Source organism: Prionailurus viverrinus, chromosome D3 (assembly GCF_022837055.1).
Source record: "Prionailurus viverrinus isolate Anna chromosome D3, UM_Priviv_1.0, whole genome shotgun sequence".
NCBI classification, from domain to species: Eukaryota; Metazoa; Chordata; class Mammalia; order Carnivora; family Felidae; genus Prionailurus; species Prionailurus viverrinus.
In genome coordinates this window covers 6,410,935-6,435,002 of record NC_062572.1, presented here as the reverse complement: position 1 = coordinate 6,435,002, position 24,068 = coordinate 6,410,935, and the positions used below count along the sequence as shown (strand labels likewise).

Here is a 24,068-nt window from a genome sequence, read left to right as displayed (position 1 = left end):
GGAGGGACACAGGGAGAGGGAGACACAGACTCCGAAGGAGGCTCCAGGCTCTGAGCTGTCAGCACAGAGCCCGACATGGGACCCGAACTCATAAACTGTGAGATCATGACCTGAGCCAAGTCAGATGCTTAACCGACTGAGCCACCCAGGCACCCCTATTTTATTTCTTTTAAGTAAGCTCTATGCCCAATGTGGGGCTTGAACTCATAACCACAAGGTCAAGAGTCACATGCTCTACCAAGTGACCTAACAAGGAGGCTCTGAAGAACTTTAATTTCAAATCTGGCTAAAACTGTATATGAAAATATTGTTAGAAATACTGCGTAATAATAGATTGGTGTGAAGTATTTAATGCCAAGTTTCTAAGTCTGAAACTATTAGAAGAAAGATTTGATGTTTGCTTGTTATTTTGTGAGCAAGATTAGCAAAATTTTAATTATTTGGTATTTTCATTGGATAAAGCAAGCTGGTGGAATGTATGTTCTCATGTCATAGAAGTAGGACCTTTATTATCCCATAATAGTTAATTGTAAAACCATGAAATTATTCCCTTATTGAGTAGATAGTTAAATATTATAACTATCATCCAATCCTCAATTCTAAGGTAGTCTCTTGGACTTTATCTACAAAAAGATTCCTGCTCCCATGTTTTAAAAACAGTTATTTTGTTTATTTCAAATCATCCAAAGATGATTTGTAAGACCGTTAGTGATTCCCGGAAGAGTGCATGGAACGTTTCCAGCAGTGATGGAGAAGAGAGTAAACATGATGTGAAAATGTTGGGGTTCAGAGAAAATGGGCAAGAAAGAATTCTTCAGTGCAAAAAGGGTGGTTTTATTAAAGCATAGGTACAGGACCCGTGGGCAGAAAGCTGCACCGGGGCTGTGAGGAGTGACTGGTTGTATACTTTCAAGTTGGGAGGGGATTAGGGAGAGTGGAAGTCTCTAAGGAATTTAGAAGCAACCTTTCCAGGACCTGGGGCTCCCTGCTGTTAGGAAAAGGTCATATACTAGCGTCTAGTAAAACCTCAGTCATGAGACCCTTCAGATGTAGATCGGTGGGCCCCAAGCTTGGAGGATGATTGCTAACATACATCTTGGGCGGAGGGGAGAGATAAAGGAGGTTCCAGGGGAATTTTTATATGGTAAAGGAGACTTACAGGATCCTGGAGGTCAGGCCATTGTTAAGCTTAAGTATTAATATTGAGGGGTGCCTGGTGGTTCAGTGGGTTAAGCATCTGATTTAGGCTCAGGTCATGATCTCATGGTTCCTGAGTTCGAGCCCCGCGTCGGGCTCTGTGCTGACAGCTCAGAGCCCGGAACCTGCTTCGGATTCTGTGTCTCCCTCTCTCTCTGCCCCTCCCCCACTCATGCTCTCTGTCTCAGAAATAAATAAACATTAAAAAACATTTAAAAAAATAAAAATAAACATTAAATTAAAATACTAACATTGAAGCAGAATTCCTAGAGGAAGGTCACACTGCCTGTCTTTTTTTTTTTTTAAGTTTGTTTTTATTTATTTTCAAGAGAGAGCATGAGCAAGGAAGGGGCAGAGAGAGAGAGAGAGAGAGAGAGAGGTAGAGAGAATCCCAAACAGGCTCTGTGCTGACAGGGGGGCTTGATCTCGCAAACTGTGAGATTATGAGCTGAAATCAAAAGTTGGCCACCCAGGTGCCCCCATCAATGACATTTTTATATAAGAAGTACAGTATTTAAAAATCAGGGCTTTTCATTAGTAGTTGAAACTTTATGCCTACATTTTATATTAATAGAACAGATTACAAATAATTTTAAGAAGTTTCCTATTTAATTTTAATAATATTGTACCTCACAAATGACAGTTTTTAAAAAAACTTTTGAAGCTTATTTTTTTTTTTTTATTGTAAATCCTAGAATCCATAGTTCATTTCACTACTGGCTAATAGCTTAATGCAACCAAAAGCAGAAAATAAAAACATACTTTTAGTACATACTGTTTATTCTGATCAGGACAAAAAATGATAACATGCTTTTATTATTATTATTTTTTTGTTTTTCTTATTTTTCAATATATGAAGTTTATTGTCAGATTGGTTTCCATATAACACCCAGTGCTCTTCCCAAAATATTATTATTTTTTAACGTTTTATTTATTTTTGAGACAGAGACAGAGCATGAACGGGGGAGGGTCAGAGAGAGAGGGAGACACAGAATCCGAAGCAGGTTCCAGGCTCTGAGCCATCAGCCCAGAGCCCGACGCGGGGCTCGAACTCACGGACCGTGAGATGATGGCCTGAGCCGAGGTCGGACGCTCAACGGAGTGAGCCACCCAGGCACCCGTAACATGCTCTTAAATACTAAAATGTTTTTATTTTGAGTGTCTGACAAGCGACACACGCCAATACAGGTAACTATGGTACTATGTCTGCGTAGAACATATGACAGCATGGCAGCAAAGTTAAGGTCTAGCAAAGTAGAACTCCGTGAAAATAAAGATTTGTAGTACATTGAAAACACCCCCAGGAACAGTGTTTGCCTAAATTACTTTCTTACGTTTCCCCTAAAGTGAAAGCATTTTGACCCAGGGATTCAAAGTCATTCAACACAAAATTTTTCCTCAGTGAAAATGCTTTTACTCTCTTGTTCAGGAATGATGAGTAAATAGCAGCAATAGGTTAAGTGATGACCCCCCCCCCCCTGTTGGCAACGTTCTAGGCTTTATTCCCAGATATACCGGGAGATGTAAACACTTTGCGATCCCCCAAGAGGAGCTGACGTGCGGGCTGGTGGTGGGGATATCATGCCGATTACAGCTGCAACAATCCACGATTTGGCAAGAGCGTAAGAACAAGGTGGAACTCCGTGCCGGGCACTTGTGGAACCTCAGCTCTCAGATTGCTTTCAGAATGTTAGGTTTGCCGATCCTCACACTGTCCTATCAGGGAGAGACCATTATCTGCCTTCCAAAGAGGAGGTAACTCAAGTTTAGAGAGGTCAGGTGACCTGCCCCCGGTCCCGTAGCGTCCTCAGCGTCTGCACGCCGTCACTATAATAATGTCTGAGATGCTTTGAGGCTAGTGACGTAAGAATTGGGATACTTTTGTGTCTGCCCCAATGCTGGGCAAAACGTTTAGTGTTCTTCGAGCAGATCTGCTCTCGAGTGCTGACAGCTCTGTGCGGTAAATACAAACAGCAAAACACTCTTCAAAACGCTGGGAGAATCATAATAAAAACAATTCAACAGCCCTGCAGCCTCATCCCCTTTTTGTCCTTCTCCCAAAGTCCCCATAAAAATGACGTTTATTAAGGAGCTTGTTTAGAAGCCAGTGTCTGTAGGTAGGCTCGCTTTTGCGTGCGTGACTGAACTAACTCTCTTAAACGGGACGCAGACTCCAACTTTTTCGGGATCGAGATTTAAAGGCGCAGGGCCCGTGGGCGGGGTCGGGATGCTGCGGCCCCGGGTTGGGGGCGGGCTCTCTGCTGCATTCCACCCAATCACCGCCCGCCGCTCCTCCAGGCCCGAGGCCGATTGGTGGTTGCCATAGCTCCGGTTGGTTTGACAAGATGGCGGCGGCGGGGCGGCGCGGGCCCGGTCGTCGCGTACAGAGCGTCCCAGCTTCTAGCGCGGGAGCGGGTTTGTGAAGCGGGCCGCGCGAGCCCCAGGCATGGGCTTGCCGCCGCCGACCCCTCTGCTCTTGGGGCTTCTCCTTCTGCTGGACGTCCTGAGGCCGCTGTGGGGGGACCTGGGTGTGTACGGCAGGGCAGGGCCCCGAAGGGCGGGTGGGTTGGGGACGAGGCGTTTAACGGGCCAGATTTGGGACTCCTTCGGGTGCCCTTGCAACTAGTAACTCCGCCCTTCCCCTTCTTTCCCGCCCAGTTTTCATCCCTGCTTTCATCCGTATGACCGGCCCTGCGGTCAGCGCTTCCCTGGTCGGAGGCACCGAGGATGTGACCGTGTCCCTGGCCTTGCTGCAGGACAAGGAGGGTAAGGAGTCCGGCCCTCCCTGGGGGGGGGGGGGGTTGGGCCAGGGCCACGCTGCCCAAGGAGGTGGCATCTCAGGAGGTGGCATCCCCTGGGGCCCGGGCCGCTGTCCACTGCAAAGTCGGCGTGGGAGCAGGAATGGGGGGCTGCTGTGGACCAAAGGCGACCGACGGACAGGCTTGGTGAAAGAAAGCCTGGAACAGTAATGGCTCACGTTCACTGAGCTGCCTGTCTCCTGTGGTTTACATGCATCACTGCATTTCCCCAGTAAGAACAGTAATACACTTTCATGTCGTGTTACACATGAAGACACGAGAGTTCGCAGAGGCTGTTACTTGTCCAAAGTCGCACAGCTCGTGAAGGGCCCAATCCCAGGCTTGGAAAAGGATTCCCAACCAGGGAGCCTGACTCCAGCATGCACACCCTTAGCTGCTGGGCAATACTGCCTCCTTGCATCCTAATCTTCTCCCCCATAGGCTTATTGCCAACTCCAGCTTGTGGAGCGCTGACCAATGAGACCGGAGACTGGAGCTTGACTGTGACCCCCAGTGTGGTAAGGCCAGAGGTAAAACTTTTCCCGGGGCGTCTGCGGAGACCCACGTTTAGTGTTTCTGCAGTGCTGTTTTGGTTGGACAAGGTATGGTTTTGTCTGTGCTTGGAACCACCGTGAAACTACGGGTTACCAGATCGAGGAGATGCCCCTCCAGCCCAGAGGTGCTTACGGTAGGGCTAGCGGTCCTTGGACGGGTTTCAAGAAGTTTGTGAACTCACTGAAATTGTGTGTAACATTATGTGTGTGTGCATTTTTCTCATGAGATGGTTGCCAGCTTCCATCAGATTTTCAAATGGATCTGTGACTCAGAAATCTTGACCTCAGCTCAGGTCTTGATCTCACGGTTCGTGAGTTCAAGCCCTGCGTTGGGCTCTATGCTGGGCATGGAGGCTACTTAAAAAAACCAGCAACTCTCATTTAATAAATGTTTTATTGAATGCCTAGTATGTGCAAGACATCAGCGATGGAAATATGGACGAGAAAGCGACTGCGTGCACCCCAGGAACTGGGGACTCTTTTCATTGACTTTTTAATGTGTGTAGTCTTCTGCTGATATGCTGATAGGAAGATAAAAAAGAAAAACTAAAAAGATGCTGGACAAACTGAGTTAATTTATCAGACTTGCTTGCTTTTCTGTTAAACTGAGGATTAGGAATCAGGGCTTACGAATCGCCAGAGGTTTACCGGCTGAGTGATGGCAGCTTTGCGTACGGTTTTCCTTTCGTAAAGTGAACCGAGGCAGCTGTGTGATTTTACTGTGTTTTCCGTTGTGTGTTCTTATAATTATCCATGCTGTGTTGAGTCACCTTAAAAAGTGCAGTGACTTTTCCTTTCAGAGCGCGTTGGATGTGACAGTGAGGCTGAAGAGGGGTCTGCAGGGGTGTTCCGCTAACGAGACAGATCCCTTCTCAGAGCCCCCGTGTATTGTCCAAACTCTTCTGGTTTCGGCTTCTCACAATTCATCCTGTTTAGCACATCTGCTCATTCGAGTGGAGATTTACGCCAACTCTTCTTCGGCCCGGAATGCATCAGGCAAGTCAAGTCCAAACATTCACACCAAACGTTGTCTGTCGGGTTCTGAGTGCGTGCCGTGCCCTTTGTACGCTTTGCTCTGGAGTCAGTGTTGCCTTCTTCAGCCTACTTTCCTTTTGTTTAATTTTCTTATTTTAGAAGTTTCTACTTTGCGTTATTGCACTTAATTAGGATCTATGTTATTCCGCTGTGCCGTTTGTATCTTTGTAGACTGCCCGAAAGGGAGAAAGTGAGGTTTGTTTCTGTGTCTTGATTCTTATGACTCCATCTTAAAACCAAAACCAAAAAAAAAAAAAAAGTCAAGGGAAAGATTAATGAAGGAGTTTACAAAAAACAAAACAAAGAAACCAAAAAACCAACCAAACAAACAAAAAACCAGTAGATTTTCAGTGAAAGCTTTGGACCTCCAGCTCCCTTTCTAGTGTCAGCCTATTAATTTATGCTTATGGAAGCTTGTGGTATTCTCTTGTTTCAAAAACAATACATACACACACTAATAACACACAGTTCACTATTCTATGCCTTTTACAAATAAATTCCATATAGGGGCACCTGGATGGCTCTGTTGGTTGAATGTCCGAATCTGGCTCAGGTCATGATCTCACGGTTCGTGGGTTCGAGTCCCGCGTCGGGCTCTGTGCTGACAGCTTGGAGCCTGGAGCCTGTTTCAGATTCTGTGTCTCCCTCTCTCTCTGACCCTCCCCCGTTTGCACTCTGTCTCTCCCTCTCTCAAAAATAAGTAAACATTAAAAAAATTGGTAAAAAAATAAATAAGTTCCATATAAACGCATGTAGGTTCACCTCATTCTTTTTAATAGCTGCATAATATTCCATCGCGTGCAGATACCGTTGTGTATTTGACTAGTCTCTTACTGATGGAATCTGAGTCACTTCCAGCGTGCGGTGTGTAGCTAGAGCAAATATCACCGCGCACGTCTGCTTTTGGACACGAAAATGGCCTTGTGGTCTTCTCCCGTTCACACGGCAGGTTTTCTAAGAACGACAGAATGTAGAATGTAGCTGTGCCAGTGTTGAAGGTCCACTTTGATAGGTGCCACCACCATGTTCCCTGTCTCCTGCAGTCAACGCTAGCAACTCTTGCCTTTGCAGTCCCCCGGGATGAAGGGAGAAGCGTTCGTCCTCAGTAGCGAAGGTCTGTCACTTGTCATTTTGAGACTCCCACACTGTCGCTTCCCTTATCACATCCCCTCACTGTGATCCCCCTTGTGATTTTGGAAGTTGAGGAGGGTTAGATATGTTCAGACGGTGCCATCCATTGGGCCACCCTGCCTTCAGTGTGCTTACGCGGAAACATCTCCAAGATCTATTACCAAGTGCAAAAAGCAGCCGCACGCGGGTGCTTATAGCATGGAGTGAGACTATATATTTGCATACGGAAGTTCTGGAGGCTATCTGAGAAGCTAACCATGTAGGGCCATTTGGGCAAGTGGTGTGGGAACAGGAAGGGCTGGCTGGGAGGACTTCACTGTGTACCTGTTTTTAGATCCTCTTGAAGTTTTTTTGTTAAATTTTTTTTAAAAGTTTATTTATTTAATTTTGAGACAGAGCACAAGCTGGGAGGGTCAGACACACACACACACACACACACACACACACACACACACACACACACACAGAATCCGAAGCAGGCTCTAGGCTCCGAGTTGTCAGCACAGAGCCCGATGCGGGGCTCAAACCCATGAACCATGAGATCATGACCTGAGCCAAAGTCAGATGCTTAACCGACAAAGCCACCCAGGTGCCTCCTCTTGAGTTTTTTGAACATGTGCATCTGTGGCCAATTTAAAGGTCTAAAGTTTTGTTTTTAGGAGAAAAAAACCAAAAAACATTCTCTAATGCTTAAAATTTAAAGCCAAAAAATAATATTCAGGGGGTACTGAAAAAAATCTACAGAAAGGATTAGTAGCTGTACCATTCAACGTGGTGACTTTTCTTCTTTTTAAAAAATATGCTTGGCTGCATTTAGGTAATAGATCAGAACGTCTTTGTATAAATAGCCAAACTTAGGAAAATTAGACTCTGTGTATTGGTAGTTATGAGATGTTCGCTCTGACCCCATGAAGGTATGAAAAATTTTGCACCCAGTCAGACAGAGATCAGAACGAGAACAAGGACGGAAGGACAGATGGGAGGTACGTGGTATGCCTAGGAACAATCAAGGTAGCAAATGGCGTAGGAGACATATAGGTAGATGCACAGATACCTACCTATATATCGCATAGTAAAACCCTATTCTAAAATGCCCTGTTTTTATTCCACTGGTTTGATTATACTAATGGCCAGACCCTTGCCTGAGTAACAGACTATGTTACTCAGACCTTCTCCTTATTCCTGAGACCATTGACATACTGGGGTTCTACTATATTCTAGCATAGAATTCTGCATAATTAGCTGTTTTTGAGATGCTTTAACTGTCATGTCATTGAAGTTAACTGTTATAAGTGATTGCTACGTAGTTTTTCTTTTTTTTTTTTTAAACTACTATATCGGTCTTTCTTTCTTTCTTTCTTTCTTTCTTTCATATATGAAATTTATTGTCAAATTGGCTTCCATACAACACCCAGTGCTACGTAGTTTTTCAACATGTACCCAATCTTAGGACAAAAGTAAAGTTTCAAAGTAAAATTTATCTGATAAATTGTCGCAGGGGAACTGGAAACATTACTGTCTGGATTCTGAATTAGGAGGTTGAAATGTAATGTGATGTATTCCTTTTCCAATTCATGTAAAAATTATTAATTTCCCCCACACTTCCACACTTGAGCTAGAATCAGGATGTAAAGAGTTGGGTCTGCAGTGCGATAGGACATGAGGTTGAACAGGTAGCATGATTAGACATGATCTTGTGGCCAAATGGGCCCCCAGATAATGTCTCTGAAATGTCCTCATGGCTTCGGTTTTATCTGCTGGAAGAGGTAATGCATTTGAAGGGGTCAATGGGTAATGTCAGTCTGTGTTATGAAAAGGATTGTTCAGTGTATTGAAAAATAAAGTCAGTGCGTTACCTTTATCCTAACTTGTAAATTTTAGTCATGATTATCTTTAAGATCAAGCGTGACTTCATTTTGTTATAATTAGCGTATTTTCCTATATTTGGGTTTTTGTTGGAGTAGTAGATACAGGCCCAGATAGGGTTTATGCATAACTCAGGGATTCCTTAATATGTAATATTTGGTCCTGGTGATTTGTAAAACAATGATCCGGCTTTCTTTCGAGTATCAAAAATGTGGCAATGCTGGGGCGCCTGGGTGGCGTAGTCGGTTAAGCGTCCGACTTCAGCCAGGTCACGATCTCGCGGTCCGTGAGTTCGAGCCCCGCATCAGGCTCTGGGCTGATGGTTCAGAGCCTGGAGCCTGTTTCCGATTCTGTGTCTCCCTCTCTCTCTGCCCCTCCCCCGTTCATGCTCTGTCTCTCTCTGTCCCCAAAATAAATAAATGTTGAAAAAAAAAAAATTAAAAAAAAATGTGGCAATGCTTTGTCAGAGTGTTTCATGGCTGGACTTCTCTGTCGTTTGTACTTTTCAGAGAATGTGACTGTTATTCCCAACCAGGTGTATCAACCCCTGGGTCCTTGTCCTTGTAATTTGACCGCTGGGGCCTGTGACGTTCGCTGCTGCTGTGACCAGGTAAGCTCTTTTCGATTACGGGTACAAAGGTTACTATCCCCAATAGCATGTAAAGGATACAGTTCCCCATACAGCTTTTTCATAGATGGGCTTTGAAAAGTAAGATTGTGTTTTGTGTTGTAGATTGTTTTTTTTTTAACTTTTTTTTTTTAAAGTTTATTCATTTATTTTGAGAGAGAGAGAGAGACAGACAGACAGAGCACAAGCAGGGTAGGGGCAGAGAGAGAATCCCAAGCAAGCTCTGTGCCATCAGCGTGGAGCCCAATGTGGGTCTTGAACCCACGAAATGTGAGATGGTGACCTGGGCTGAAATCAGGAGTCGGACGGTTAACTGGCTGAGTCACCCAGATGCCCCGCAGATTGTTTTCAAATTGAATATTTTCTTATCTAGCCCAGTCAGTCTTATTTATGGAAGAAAAAATGTATCTCTTTGGCGAAGGTCATGATTGAGATGATTATACTGAGGATGGTTTTACTACGTTATTGAGAAGTCTTCACGAAAAGATAAAAAGGAAGGAAAATACATTATTTCAGTGATTTTTTTTTTTTTTTTTTTTTTGGGCAAATGTGTAGAGGTGCACGACCCTCATGGCAATCCAATTTGAGAACATTTCCATCACCCCAACTGGAAACCTTGTGGCCCTCTGCGATCTCTCCCGTTCCCTGGCCTCAGCTCATCCCCAGGCCCTTCTTCACCTGCTGTTAGGCTCTGTGGACTAGCCTGTTCCAGACACGGCACATAAGCAGATTCCTCTTGTATGTGGCCTTCTGTGTCTAGCTTCTTTCACCCAGCATCTTGTGTCCAAGGGTCATCCGCCTTGTGGCCGGTGTCTGTTTTTGTCCCTTTTTTTTTTAAAAAATTTTTTTTTTTCAACGTTTATTTATTTTTGGGACAGAGAGAGACAGAGCATGAACAGGGGAGGGGCAGAGAGAGAGGGAGACACAGAATCGGAAACAGGCTCCAGGCTCTGAGCCATCAGCCCAGAGCCCGACGCGGGGCTCGAACTCACGGACCGCGAGATCGTGACCTGGTTGAAGTCGGACGCTTAACCGACTGCGCCACCCAGGCGCCCCTGTTTTTGTCCCTTTTTATGGCCGAGTCACATTCCGTCGCATGGACAGACCGTATGTTGCCAATCCATTCATCAGCCGATGGATGCTTGGATGGCTTTCGCTTTTTGGCTGTTACGAATGAAGCTTCCGTGACCATTTGTGTGCAAGTTTTGGTTTGGACGTGTGTTTCCATTTCTCTTGGATGTATTACCTAGGGGTGGAGTTGCTCTGTCCTATAGGAACTGTGTGTTTAACCTTTTGAGGAACCGTTTTCCAAAGTGGCTGCATGGTTTTTACGTTTGCATCAGCAGTGTAGGATTGCGGTTTTTTCCATGTCCTCATCTACGTTTGTTACAGTCTTTTTGATGATAGCCATCCCAGTGGGTGTGAAGTGGTATTTCATTGTGATTTTGACTTGTATTTCCGTAGTGGCAAATGATGTTGAACATCTTTCGATGTGCTTGTTGGCCATTTTTATCTCTTTGAAAAAATGTCGCTTTAGATCCTTTGCCCATTTTTTAAAATTAACTAATTTATTTTTGAATTTACATCCAAATTAGTTAGCATAGAGTGCAACAATGATTTCAGGAGTAGATTCCTTAGTGCCCCTTCCCCATTCAGCCCATCCCCCGTCCCACACCCCCTCCAACAGCCCTCTGTTTGTTCTCTATATTTAAGAGTCTTTTACGTTTTGTCCCCCTCCCTGTTTTTATATTATTTTTGCTTCCCTTTCCTTATGTTCATCTGTTTTGTATCTTAAATTCCTCGTATGAGCGAAGTCATAGGATATTTGTCTTTCTCTGTCTGGCTAATTTCACTTAGCGTAATACCCTCTTGTTCCATCCATGTTGTTGCAAATGGCAAGATTTCATTCTTTTTGTTCGCCGAGTAATACTCTGTTGTATATATATACCACATCTTCTTTATCCATTTATCTGTCAGTGGACATTTGGGCTCTTTCCATGCTTTGGCTATGACAGCGCTGCTATAAACATTGGGGTGCATGTGCCCATTTGAAACAGCACACCTGTAGCCCTTGCATAGGTACCTAGTAGTGCCATTGCTGAGTCGTACGGCAAAGAGGTTTTTATCTGCTTTCTTCTCTAGGATTTTGATGGCTTCCTGTCTTACATTTGGTCTTTCATCCATTTGGAGTTTATTTTTGTGTTTGGTGTAAGAAAGTGGTCTAGGTTCATTTTTCTGCATGTCTCTGTCCAGTTTTCCCAGCACCACTTGCTGAAGAGGCTGTCTTTATTCCATTGGATATTCTTTCCCGCTTCGTCAAAGATTAGGTGGCCATTCGTTTGTGGGTCCATTTCTGGGTTCTCTATTCTGTTCCATTGATCCGAGTGTCTGTTCTTGTGCCAGTACCATGCTGTCTTGATGATGACAGCTTTGTAATTCATCTTGAAGTCTGGAATTGTGATGCCTTCAGCTTTGGTTTTCTTTTTCAACATTACTTTGGCCATTCGGGGCCTTTTCTGGTTCCATACAGATTTTAGGATTGTTTGTGCTAGCTCTTGTGAAGAATGCCGGTCTTATTTTCATAGGGATTGCATTGAATATGTAGATTGCTTTGGGTAGTATTGACATTTTAACAATATTTGTTCTTCCTATCCAGGAGCATGGAATATTTTTCCATTTTTTGTGTGGGTTCTTCAATTTCTTTCGTAAGCTTCCTATATAGTTTTCAGTGTATAGATTTTTCACCTCTTTGGTGAGGTTTATTCCTAGGTATTTTATGGTTGTTGGTGCAATTGTAAGTGGGGTCGATTCCTTGATGTCTCTCTCTGTCGCTTCATTATTGATGTATAGGAATGCAACCAATTTCTGTGCGTTGATTTTATATCCTGTGACTCTGCTGAATTCATGGATCAGTTCTAGCAGTATTTTGGTGGACTCTTGGGTTTTCCATATACAGTATATGTCATCTGCAAAGAGTGAAAGTTTGACCTCCTCCTGGCCGCTTTGGATGCCTTTTATTCCTTTGTGTTGTCTGACTGCAGAGGCTAGGACTTCCAGTACTATGTTGAATAACAGTGGTGAGAGTGGACATCTCTCTTGTGTTCCTGACCTTAGGCGGAAAGCTCTCATTTCTTTCCCTCCTTTGCCCATTTTTCAATCGGGTTGTCTTTTTGTTGTTAAACTATAAGAATTCATTATACCTTCTGGATACTAGTCCCAAATCAGGTATATGATTCGCGACAAACATCTCCCATTGTGTAGGTGTCTGCTTGCTTGTTGGTGTCCTTTGAAGCCCAAAAGTTTTTTTAAATTTGTTGAAATTCGATTAATCAAGTTTTTCTTTTGTTGCTTGTGCTTTTAGTGTCATATCTAGAAAAAGTTGCCTGATCCAGGTCAAATACATATATATATATATATATTTTTTTTTTAAGTTTATTTATTTATTTATTTTGAGAGAGAGGGAGAGAGAGAAAGGCAGAGAGAGAATCCCAAGCAGGCTCCGTGCTGTCAGCGCAGAGCCGAACGTGGGGCTCAAACTCACAAACCATGAGATTATGACCTGAGTCGATATCAAGAGTCAGATACTTAACCGACTGAGCCACCACGGTGCCCCTCCTCAAATACACATTTTTAATCCTTATCTGAGATTTAAGAGGAATGAGAGTTGCAAAAGAGGCACGTTTACTGTGGCCCCAGTCACTCCTGTTTTTGGATGAGTGCAATTATATCGTGGTTGGTTTTACAAAACAGAAAAGGAAAGTTTAGGACCTTTATTTATATTGTAACTCTCACACCAACAATTGCACTTATAATAACAATTATATTTAATTTAAGAATAGAGCATATCGTCTGTCAATATCAATAGAAACATATGGTGTTCTCTTCCTCTTTCTTGCAGACTGCAGTGCTGTGCCCTGTTTCTAACCTCTTTCGTGTTTGTCGTATATGGTATCGATATACACAGCACCAGCCCCTGGCAGTGTTTAGTATCTGGGTCAGTGATGTCTTTGGACAGCTGCAACTTATCACTGCAGACATGATCAATTTTTCAATTTGAATTGTTCTTGTTTAAAGGTTATTTTCCGGGGCGCCTGGGTGGCTCAGTCGGTTAAGCGTCCGACTTGGGCTCAGGTCATGATCTCGTGGCCTGTGGGTTCGAACCCGGCATCGGGCGCTGTGCTGACAGCTCAGAGCCTGGAGCCTGCTTCGGATTCTGTGTCTCCCTCTCTCTCTGCCCCTCCCCCACTCATGCTCTGTGTCTGTCTCTCAAAAATGAATAAACATTGAAAAAAAATTTAAAAAAAGTTATTTTCCTACTGTCAGGGAACAAAGGATTCGGGACATTTTTAACTTTTAGTTCTCTGAGTCCTCTGTGAAATGGGGGAAGAAAATGGATGAACAACCGAATGCAGGAATGAAGTCACTTCTTGGTGACATTAATTGGGTCGTGTTATAATACAGCAATGGCCTTAAGGTTTCTTAGGGAATACGGACTGTTTGCCCTAACTCGAGATGTCTTTAGGTTTCTCTGGGCTAGGGGTTTGGATGGTGATGACAATTAAAAAGGGAAGTTTACTCTGTTTTGTTCCCCACTTGGAGTGTCTTCCATATTTTCTTCTCTTCATACTTTTGCTTGTTTGTTTGTTTTTGTTTTTTTGTGGGCACATCTATGTCCCCAGTAAGGATGTGGTTCCCTCGAAGGCCTGAAATTACTGACTTGGAGGCTCGTAGGGAGCTGAGGAGAGAAATTCTAGCAGGATTTTACTTTCTGTGAGACATAGCACTGGCAGCCTGGATGGGCACCGTGTTGTTTCATCTTCCTCGGTGGTGTCCTCTTCCCCTGAGAGCTGGTGGCGGGCACCCCAGAAGCTTCTGTCTGCTCACCGCTCCTTCACGTTTCCTTCCAAGGAATGCTCGTCGGATCTCACAGGACTGTTCAGAGAGGCCTGTTTCACCGGCGTTTTTGGAGGCGATGTCAACCCTCTGTTTGACCAGCTGTGCTCCGCGCAGGGGGCGCCGGAGGCCCCTGGCTGGTTCCCGTTCCTGTGTGTGCAGTCGCCGCTGGCCAACTCGCCCTTCCTGGGCTACTTCTACCACGGCTCCGTGTGCGTGTTGGGGCCCCCACGGGCCCCCCAGGTCCTCAACATGAGGTTCAGTCTTCCACGTCCGTTAGCGACTTTGTTTTGTGTTAAGCCTTTGAGAGAATTGGGCCTCACCCAAAGGAAATTGGTCAGTTACCACTAACGGTGAATAGTGATTATCTGGGTTTGGGAAACCGGTGGTGGGCTCACAGGGGCCTCAGTTTCTTTCTGGTACCTTTCTGTCATGTTGAAATTTTACAACTTTATTATTATTATCATTGAAGTAAAATTCACGGAGCATAAAATTAACCACTAACCACTTTCCAGTGTACAGCTTTTTGGCTTTTAGTACAAATATTTTTGTAATTAAAAAAGTAAAAAAAAGAAAATGCAAGAAGAATTGTTTTTAGCAGATACTGGCCAGAAGGAGTAGTGATAAGCCTCATCGATTTACAGTTCCTCTAGGCCACAGGCTTCCGCCGAAGTGTATCTGCATACTGATCTGAGAGACTTCTCAGACTTCGGTTACAAACAAGGAGATCCAATCATGACTGTGGACAAGGCATATTTTACCATTCCGCAGGTAATAATTTCAATTTTAACATGCTAGGGCCTTTTACAAATTTTCCCCTCCTGTCGTTAATTTGACTTACACTGCTGTTAAAAAATCTCATCCTAAGTTATTTCTCCTGTGGACTTTCCAGGTACTCAACTCTTTATGGCCTGTGGATTTTATTTTTAATAGTCTCTCTTAAATTAACCACTGTCGTTGCTAAATCTCAGAGTGAACTTACCAACCAAAACAAATTCTATAAATTTCCCCGGAAATAACTACCATTCTGCACTTCTGTTAGTTTCACAGCCAATTTCTTGTAAGCTATAAGTATATAATCTAATGTAATAGTCCAGAGATTTTGAAAAATATCTCAAGGCTATATAGAGCTTTGTGTGAAATCTTTATTTTTTTATTTATTTTTAAAAATATTTTATTTAGTTTGGAGAGAGAGAGAGACAGTACGAGCAGGGGAGGGGCAGAGAGAGAGAGGGAGACACAGAATCTAAAGCAGGCTCCAGGCTCTGAGCTGTCAGCACAGAGCCCGATGCAGGACTCAAACCCACGAACTATGAAATCATGACCTGAGTGGAAGTCGGATGCTCGACCGACTGAACCACCCAGGTGCCCCGAAATATTTTTTTAAGTCCCAAATCACGAGGAAAAAAGTATTTGTGGAAAGAAAACACGGGAGTCCAAATCGTCTCTCTTCACTGTTTAAGGAATCCATTTTTTACAGTTTTAACAAAAGTATGGTTGTCATGAGGGAGAGAAAATGAAGTTGAATATAATCATGTTTCTGCAAAGTCAATGGAGCAGAGCAGGGAATTTTCTTTGTTTTCGTTAAATAATACTTATTGTGACAAAGGCTTCCAGACTTTGTGTAGCAAATTAACTAGATCATTTTCTTTGTTGGTCATCTAGCGAGTGAACTAGTCGTTATTGAAACTAAGCCACCGGTAGGAGCAGGCCGCAGAAAGAGCGCTTGCGTGAGATGTTGGTCTGTGTTTTATGATTCGAAGAGAAGTCACAGCCCTGTTGGGATTCTCCCTCACCCTCAGGTGTCCCTGGCTGGGCAGTGCCTACAGAACGCACCGGTGGCTTTCCTTCAGAATTTCGATGTGCAGTGCGCCACTAGTTTGGAAGTATCCCAGGAACAAGATGGAATTATCAATGCGAAGATCAAGAATGGCGTGCTGGGAGGTACGTTGCGTTGGTTTGCAAAAAGAACGCAGACCCGAGTGTCGACAGAAACCGGGATCTCATGAGAGTATAAATCACTTCTACTGGATCAATTTAAAATATTTCAGTTGTCCGTCGAAGAAAGTGTTTTCTTCAGAAAAAGTCCCGTTCCATAGGATAGCACATTGCATATTAGTTCTTCTTTAAAAATTGAGGGACGCCTGGGTGGCTCAGTCGGTTAAGCGCCTGACTCTTGGTTTCGGCTCAGGTCACGATCTCGCAGTCTGTGATTTCAAGCTCCACATCGGGCTTTGTGCTGACAGCTCAGAGCCTGGAACCTGCCTCCGATTCTGTGTCTCCCTCTCTCTCTGCCCCTCTCCCGTGCTCACTCTGTTTCTCTCTCGCAAAAATAAACACTAAAAAAATAAATAAATAAAAATTGAGGCAAAATTCACCTAACGTAAAATCAACCATTTTATTTATTTTTATTTATTTATTTAAAAAAAATTTTTTTTTCAACGTTTATTTATTTTTGGGACAGAGAGAGACAGAGCATGAACGGGGGAGGGGCAGAGAGAGAGGGAGACACAGAATCGGAAACAGGCTCCAGGCTCCGAGCCATCAGCCCAGAGCCTGACGCGGGGCTCGAACTCACGGACCGCGAGATCGTGACCTGGCTGAAGTTGGACGCTTAACCGACTACACCACCCAGGCGCCCCCAAAAAATAAATAAAAAAAAATTGAGGCAAAATTCACCTAACGTAAAATCAACCATTTTAAATGTTACTTTTATTTATATTATGTTGAGAGAGAGAGAGGAAGAGAGAGAATCCCAAGAGGTCTCCGCGCTGTGCAGAGCCTAACGTGGGGCTCGATCTCATGAACCGCTGTGAGATCATGACCCGAGCTGAAATCAAGAGTCAGATGCTTAACCAACTGAGCCACCCAGGTGCCCCTAAAGTCAACCATTTTGAAGTGTACAATTCAGTGGCATTTAGTACATACACAATGCTGTGCCACCATCACCTCTGTCTAGTTCTAAAACATTTCCTCCCCCTAAAGGACACCCCCCCCCCCCCACCCACCAGCAGCCTCTACTTCCTCCCCGTGCCCTGACCCCTAGGGACCATTAATGACTCTCCTTTCCATCTCTATGGATTTGCTTGTTCTGGAATTCCCATAACAAAGGAATCCTACACTACGTGGTCTTTTATGTCTGGCTTCTTTCACTTAGCATCGCATTTTCAGGGGGTAGCCGCCGTGGCACGGACCAGAACGTCACCCGTGTTTATGGCTGGGCAATATTCCATCGCATGGCTATCTGTGCCACGTGTGTTATCCGTTCGTCCATTGCTAGGCATTTGGGTTTCCAGCTTTTGGCGACCGCGGGAGTGCTGCTCTGAACACTCGCGTGCAGATGTCTGTGTGAGCACAGGCTTGCGTTTCTCCTGGACCTGTACCTACCAGTGGCATTGCCGAGTCACGTGGTGATTTAACTTTCTGAGGAAGCCCCAAACCGCTTGTTAAGCGAGTGCTCCGTGTTGCATTCTGCCTGGTCGTGGACCGCCTCTATAGGAGAGTGGCTCTCAGGATTATTATCACTGACTTTGGATCCTCCTCCTCCGTTGTTATCAGATGCCAAGAACAGTGGGATTCCTATTTGGCGGCGTCTGGGGAGCGGGAGAGTTTTGTAGCTGGCACACGGGTCAGGCGCAGTTATCGTATTTGCTTGATTAGCTTTCACTTTCAATAAGTAAATGTGATCATGTTGGGCCATGTAGTCCTATGAAGTTAACTTCTGTATCTTTTCAGGCGTCGTTACACCAAGAGTAACCTATGAGGAAGCAACCGACCCAGACAAGTTCATCACCAGGACAGGTAATTTAACGTCATGCTTTTACATCACTTCTACAGAAATATGTGTGTCATTTCTTGTAAGTAGTATAGAGTCTTAGAGTAAATATGTTTTTATTAAGAATTTAAGGAGGTTCACAGCAATTAGAACTTTGTCTGTTCCACATTCTGTTTGTTCCCTGTTCCATCTTGCTTTGCTGAGGAGCGATATCTGTGCCCTGGAGCCAGTTGCCTAGTCCCGAGCTATGGGGGCTCCAGTGTCCCTGCCAGTTTTCAGGCTCTGTGAACCTTTTCGAAAATATTTTCCAGGGAACCAACATTTATGTTTCTTGTTCTCTTTTCCTTTTTATTTTTAAGGTTATTTGTTTATTTATTTAGAGAGAGAAACAGAGTGAGCGCAAGTCGGGGAGGGGCAGAGAGAGAGGGAGAGAGAGTCCCCAGTAGGCTCTGTGCTCCTTGCTGAGCCTGACTTGGGACTCGATTTCATGCTTGGAAGATCATGACCTGAGCCGAAATCAAGAGTCAGATGCTTAACCAACTGAGCCACCCAGGTGCCCCTTCTTTATTTTTTTAATTTTTTATTTTTTTAACATTTATTTATTTTTGAGACAGAGAGAGACAGAGCATGAGCTGAGGAGGGTAGAGAGAGAGAGGGAGACACAGAATCCGAAGCAGGCTCCAGGCTCTGAGCTGTCAGCACAGAGCTCGATGCAGGGCTCAAACTCAGGAGCTGTGAGATCATGACCTGAGCTGAAGTCGGACACCCAACCGACTGAGCCACCCAGGCGCCCCAGGTGCCCCTTCTTTAAAAAAACATTTTTTTTGGGGCGCCTGGGTGGCGCAGTTGGTTAAGCGTCCGACTTCAGCCAGGTCACGATCTCGCGGTCCGTGAGTTCGAGCCCCGTGTCGGGCTCTGGGCTGATGGCTCGGAGCCTGGAGCCTGTTTCCGATTCTGTGTCTCCCTCTCTCTCTGCCCCTCCCCTGTTCATGCTCTGTCTCTCTCTGTCCCAAAAATAAATAAACGTTGAAAAAAAAAATTTTTAAAAAACATTTTTTTTAAGGCTTTTTTATTTTAAGTAATTTCCACATCCAAGATGGGGCTTGAACTCATAACCCTGAGCTCAAGAGTGACACGATCTACTGACTGAGGCAGCCGGGTGCCCCTCTTTCCTTTCTTTTTTTTCTCGCCTTAGCCTTTCTCTTACTCGTTTCTTTCTTCTTCTTCTTCTTTTTTAAAAATATAACTTATTGTCAAGGTAGCAAACATACAGAGTATACAGTGTGCTCTTGGCTTCTGGAGTAGATTCCCGTGATTCATCACTTACATATAAAACCCAATGCTCATCGCAACAAATGCCCTCCTCAGTGCCCATCACCCGTTTTCCCCTCCCCATCCCCTGCCCTCCCTCCATCAACCCTTAGTCTGTGTTCTGTATTTGAGAGTCTCTTATGGTTTGTCTCCCTCTCAGTTTGTAACTGTTTTTTTTTTCCCCTTCCCTTCCCCCATGGTCTTCTGTTAAGTTTCATCTTTTTTTCTTTTTGATAATTAAACTTTGCAGTTTTAATGCAGCCAAACAAATGATTCAGAGTTTGGCTAATGTCATCAGGATTTTTGTTAAGGATATTTGTATTTCTCTGCAGTATGTTGTAATTCTCAAATTTATTCATTCATCGAATCTTAGCAAATACCTACAATATAGTAGTGAACTAGACGGCAGGCCTCTGTTTCTAAGGAGCCGACCTTCTGTTAGCCTTTCATTTTTGACAAACATTCTACTGAGCACGTCTCTGGATCGAACTATGAGCCACATTCCGGGGGTACAGAAATGGAAGGGAAAGGATAGATATTGTGATGCTGTGGGGGGGGGGGGTTGGTGGCCAGTGCTGACTCGGTGGGACCAATAATAGACCTGAGCTCAAGGTCGTTAATTTATGACAATTTTTTTTTTTATTTGCAGAAACACTTTTAAGTAATGGATCGGCCCCCAGAAATGTGAATGTGGAAGAACATTATATTTTCAGATGGAATAATAATACAATCAGTGATATAAGTGTCAAAATTATTAGGGTAGCAATTAATGCTCACCAGAAAGGTAAATCTGTTGAGAGCAGTGAGAATGTTTTCAGTTGAAAACTTTTTTTTTTAAGATTCTCATAATTATTACGTGTAAAACTAAGTCAGACTTTTTTCTTATTTGTAATTGTGATTTAATAAAAAAGGCTTTTTTTTGCATGTCAAAATGTAATTATAAGATAAAGAAAATGACACTATGGGGGATAATTTCTTTCCCTAGTAAAATGGTACACACTATATTTTGTATTGTGTTTTATTTCCAGGGATCATGACACAGAGATTTACAGTAAAATTTTTAAGCTATAATAGTGGTGATGAAAAGGAATTTTCTGGAAATCCAGGTAAGATAGTGTATGTCAGTCACTGATCCTACAAACATATTTTAATTGAATACTCCTGTACCACAGTGATGATTATAAGGAACTCTCTCCAATTGTAGTTTGTGATTCTAGCCTGTCTCTTTCTCTTTTGTGACACTGTATTCTTTTTCTGATAACAGCTTGGCGTTTTGTTGTTGTTGTTTGTATAATGCCTTTGAAGTGTTGGTAAAATTAACTTTTTAAGAAATAAGAAGCTATAGATGGAGACGCGATGGAGTCCATGGAGAGACTTCATGGGGACTGTGAAGTTCCAGGCATGTGCATTTTGTCATTATGTGCAAATATGGCATCACTTGGTTCGTTATGTATTTGTTTGCTTCTTTAATTCGCTGTTGCCTCCTTAGCGCTTAAAAACAGTAAGGAGAGGGGCACCCAGGTGGCTCAGTCGCTTAAGCGTCTGATGTCAACTCAGGTCACGATCTCACGGTTTGTGGGTTCAAGCCCCTCATCGGGCTCTGTGCCGACAGCTCAGAGCCTGGAACCTGCTTTGGATTCTGTGTCTCCCTCTCTCTCTGCCCCTCCCCTGCTCACGCTCTGTCTCTCTCTGTCTCTGTCAAAAATAAATAAACATAAAAAATTTAAAACAGTAAGGAGAACTGCAGGTCCAATGTGTTAGCTGTTAGTCACGCCCACCCGCTAGGCACTTGCAATGTGGCCAGCGGCATATGTGGACATGATAATATTTGGATATATTGAGTTGAATAAAATACATTCTTCAAATTAATTTCATCTCCTTTTTCTCTCTTTTTTTTAGTGGGGCTACTAGAAAAAAATTTTTAATGTCTAAAAAATTCTAAAAGTATGTCATATTTAAAAATCACATATGTGGCTTGCATTGTATTTTTATTGAACAGCACTGACTTGAACCATAGTAGGTGTTCAGTAAGTATATGTTGGATGGATAAACTATCATTGTTTTTAAAAAACTTGTCCCTCCTTTTACTATTCTTAATCAGGCAGGAAGTAACCATGAAGGAACAACTTTTTTTACTTTTATTTATTGGTTATTTTTATGTATGTATGTATGTATGTATGTATGTTTATTTTTGAGATCAGGGGAGGGGCAGAGAGAGGGGGACAGAGGATCTGAAGCAGACTCTGTGCTGACAGCAGAGAGCCTGACGTGGGGATCGAACTCTTGAATTGTGAGATCATGACCTGAGCCGAAGTTGGACACTTAAGCGACTCGCAGACTCCCCTATTTATTTTCAAAACTTTTTTACTTTTAAATAACTTTTTAGTTTGCATGATTTTCAATATTTGCACATAGTGATTTAATAACAATGCATGATCTATTTTACATATATATTTTTAAAAATTTATTTATTTATTTTGAGGGAAAGAGAAAGCATGTGAGAGTGGAGGTGGAGGGCAGAATCCCAAGCAGGCTCTGTGCTGTCAGTGTGGAGCCTGATGTGCGGGTTGATCTCAGAAACTGTGAGATCATGACCTGAGCTGAAATCAGGAGTCCAACGCTTAACCGACTGAGCCACCCATGTATATATGTGTATATATATATATATATATTTTTTTTTTTTTTTTTTTTTTCTTTTAAATGAGATTTTAGTGTACTTGTTAATGTGGAGTTTTGGATTTTATTGTCGGGTTTCGGGGCACTTTGGTGGCTTGGTCGGTTGAATGTCCGACTTCGGCTCAGGTTGTGATCTCGAAGTTTGTGGGTTCGAGCCCCACATCGGGCTTTGTGCTGACAGTGTGAGCCTACTTTGAATTCTCTCTTCCTCTCTCTCTGCCCCTCCCCTGCTCACGCTCTCTCTCTCTCTCTCAGAAATAAACAAACATTAAAAATAAATTAATATTGTTGGGTTTCCTAGCAGGCTGCTGGAATTTAAGGGTTTTCATTCCATGATTCAATTTCACATGATTTCTGAGAAGCACCATCAGAACATGTGAAAAATGTTGAAGCTCTTGTCAAAAAAGAATAAATTGATTATGAGCCAGAACTGATCCGTCTGTGAAACAGCTTGTGTATATACAGCACTTTCTGAGGCAGGAGGGGTTTTAGGAAGACTACACGACATGGGCCCTCTCCTCAAAGAATTCACTGTCTCACTTGGAAAGACAGCCCGGGGTCATGGAAACCACAGAGAACAATATAAGAAAATGAATAAAGGAGCACTGGGCTTACGCACAGGTACTCCAGAGCTTCAGGGAAGTAGAATGTTGACCATGCCCCTAAACTCTCCATCGTTAAGGAACCGTGTCAAGTATCTAGTAGGAGCAGGTTCTGATCTCAGTGTGGGAAGAGAAGCAGAGTGAGTCAGAGTTCTGCCTGCGGCGTGTTTCTGTCGTGGGCTGTGCGGAGGAGATTGTACCTTGGAAAGCAGCCAGTGCGGGCTGAGAGCAGGGCTAGCCCCGGGGAGGCCAACGGGGCAGAAGTGAGCAATGGGGGTAGTGCACGCGGGCAGGGTCGAACAGCGGCCGGAGGGGAGGCTGCTTGTTCCCGAGTGGTGAGAGGTGACGTTGGAAGCACAACCACCACGCGTGAACCCCAGTTGCGTCCCGGTTTGTAGAAACAGCCCTGAAACGTGTTTTGGGGGACATCGGGGGAAATAGCAGTATGAACTGGATAGGATTTGATTCTAAGGAATTATTAATTTTCTCAGGAGAAATATTGGTATCATGGTTCTGTAGAAGAATATCCTTTATTTCAGGAGACGTAAGAGCTTTTAGAGGTGAAGTGTCAAGTACGCAGCTTATTTTCAAAAGGCCTTTTGCAAAAATTAAATATGTATGCGTAAGCTTGCGTAATATAGACACGACACACACGGCTCAATATTGAGGGTCGTTGATTTTGGATGGCGGCTACATCGGCGTCCGTGGTGTTTCTTCTGACTTTTGCGTACACATGGACGTTTTCCTAATGACAAGGTGGGAGCCGTAAGGTGGGTTAATAGGACACGAGTGGAAATAGGACCTGGACCAGACCAGGGGGTGGAACTGATTTACTGGAGACCCTTCTGTCGAAAGATTACTTTGGTGTCAGTCCCCTTTCAAAGCACCTGTGACAAAAGTGGTCGTGATCACTCACGAGTATTCATTACCTGACCCGCTTGGCAGTGGATTCCTCAGTGCGAGGGGCCGGGGCTGACTCCTGCCTGCTTGTTACTTTCCAGGGTTTATTTAAAAAGTCGCACAAATATCTTTGTGAAAAAAACCCAGACAAAATGGGAGCGCCTGGCTGGCTCAGTCGGTTAAGCGTCTGATTCTTGATTTGGGCTCCAGTCATGAACTCATGGGTTCGTGGGTTTGAGCCCCACATTGGGCTCTGTGCTGACAGCATGGACCCTGCTTGGGATTCTCTCTCTCCCTGTCTCTCTGTTCCTCCCCCACTTGTGCTGTCCTCTGTCTCAAAATGAATAAAAACAGGGGCGCCTGGGTGGCGCAGTCGGTTAAGCGTCCGACTTCAGCCAGGTCACGATCTCGCGGTCCGGGAGTTCGAGCCCCGCCTCGGGCTCTGGGCTGATGGCTCGGAGCCTGGAGCCTGTTTCCGATTCTGTGTCTCCCTCTCTCTCTGCCCCTCCCCCGCTCATGCTCTGTCTCTCTCTGTCCCAAAAATAAATAAACGTTGAAAAAAAAAATGAATAAAAACAAACTTAAAAAAAAGTAACAACAAAACAGAGGAAACGAATGAAGGTGGTATCTCTTTTCAAGTGTATTCTTTTTTTTTTTTTTTTAATTAAAAGAAAAAAAATTTTTTTGAGAGAGAGAGAGGCA

General features: G+C 43.9%; 1 protein-coding gene across 5 annotated transcripts in view; it reads left to right on the top strand.

The window, feature by feature from the left end:
- Positions 1 to 3,549: 3,549 nt before the first annotated feature.
- Positions 3,550 to 24,068, top strand: part of TCTN2 (tectonic family member 2) — a 30,803-nt gene continuing 10,284 nt past the window's right edge. For 2 of the 5 annotated variants that reach the window (XM_047828660.1, XM_047828664.1), the window contains exons 1-11: positions 3,550 to 3,725; positions 3,856 to 3,963; positions 4,437 to 4,525; positions 5,350 to 5,545; positions 9,091 to 9,191; positions 14,118 to 14,359; positions 14,747 to 14,873; positions 15,905 to 16,046; positions 17,838 to 17,903; positions 19,838 to 19,972; positions 20,217 to 20,294. In XM_047828660.1, coding sequence (XP_047684616.1) covers positions 3,644 to 3,725; positions 3,856 to 3,963; positions 4,437 to 4,525; positions 5,350 to 5,545; positions 9,091 to 9,191; positions 14,118 to 14,359; positions 14,747 to 14,873; positions 15,905 to 16,046; positions 17,838 to 17,903; positions 19,838 to 19,972; positions 20,217 to 20,294 — 1,366 coding nt within the window. In that variant the 5' untranslated portion in view covers positions 3,550 to 3,643. The remainder of the gene's footprint in view (positions 3,726 to 3,855; positions 3,964 to 4,436; positions 4,526 to 5,349; positions 5,546 to 9,090; positions 9,192 to 14,117; positions 14,360 to 14,746; positions 14,874 to 15,904; positions 16,047 to 17,837; positions 17,904 to 19,837; positions 19,973 to 20,216; positions 20,295 to 24,068) is intronic. The other 3 variants (XM_047828663.1, XM_047828661.1, XM_047828662.1) reach the window with 3 other exon arrangements.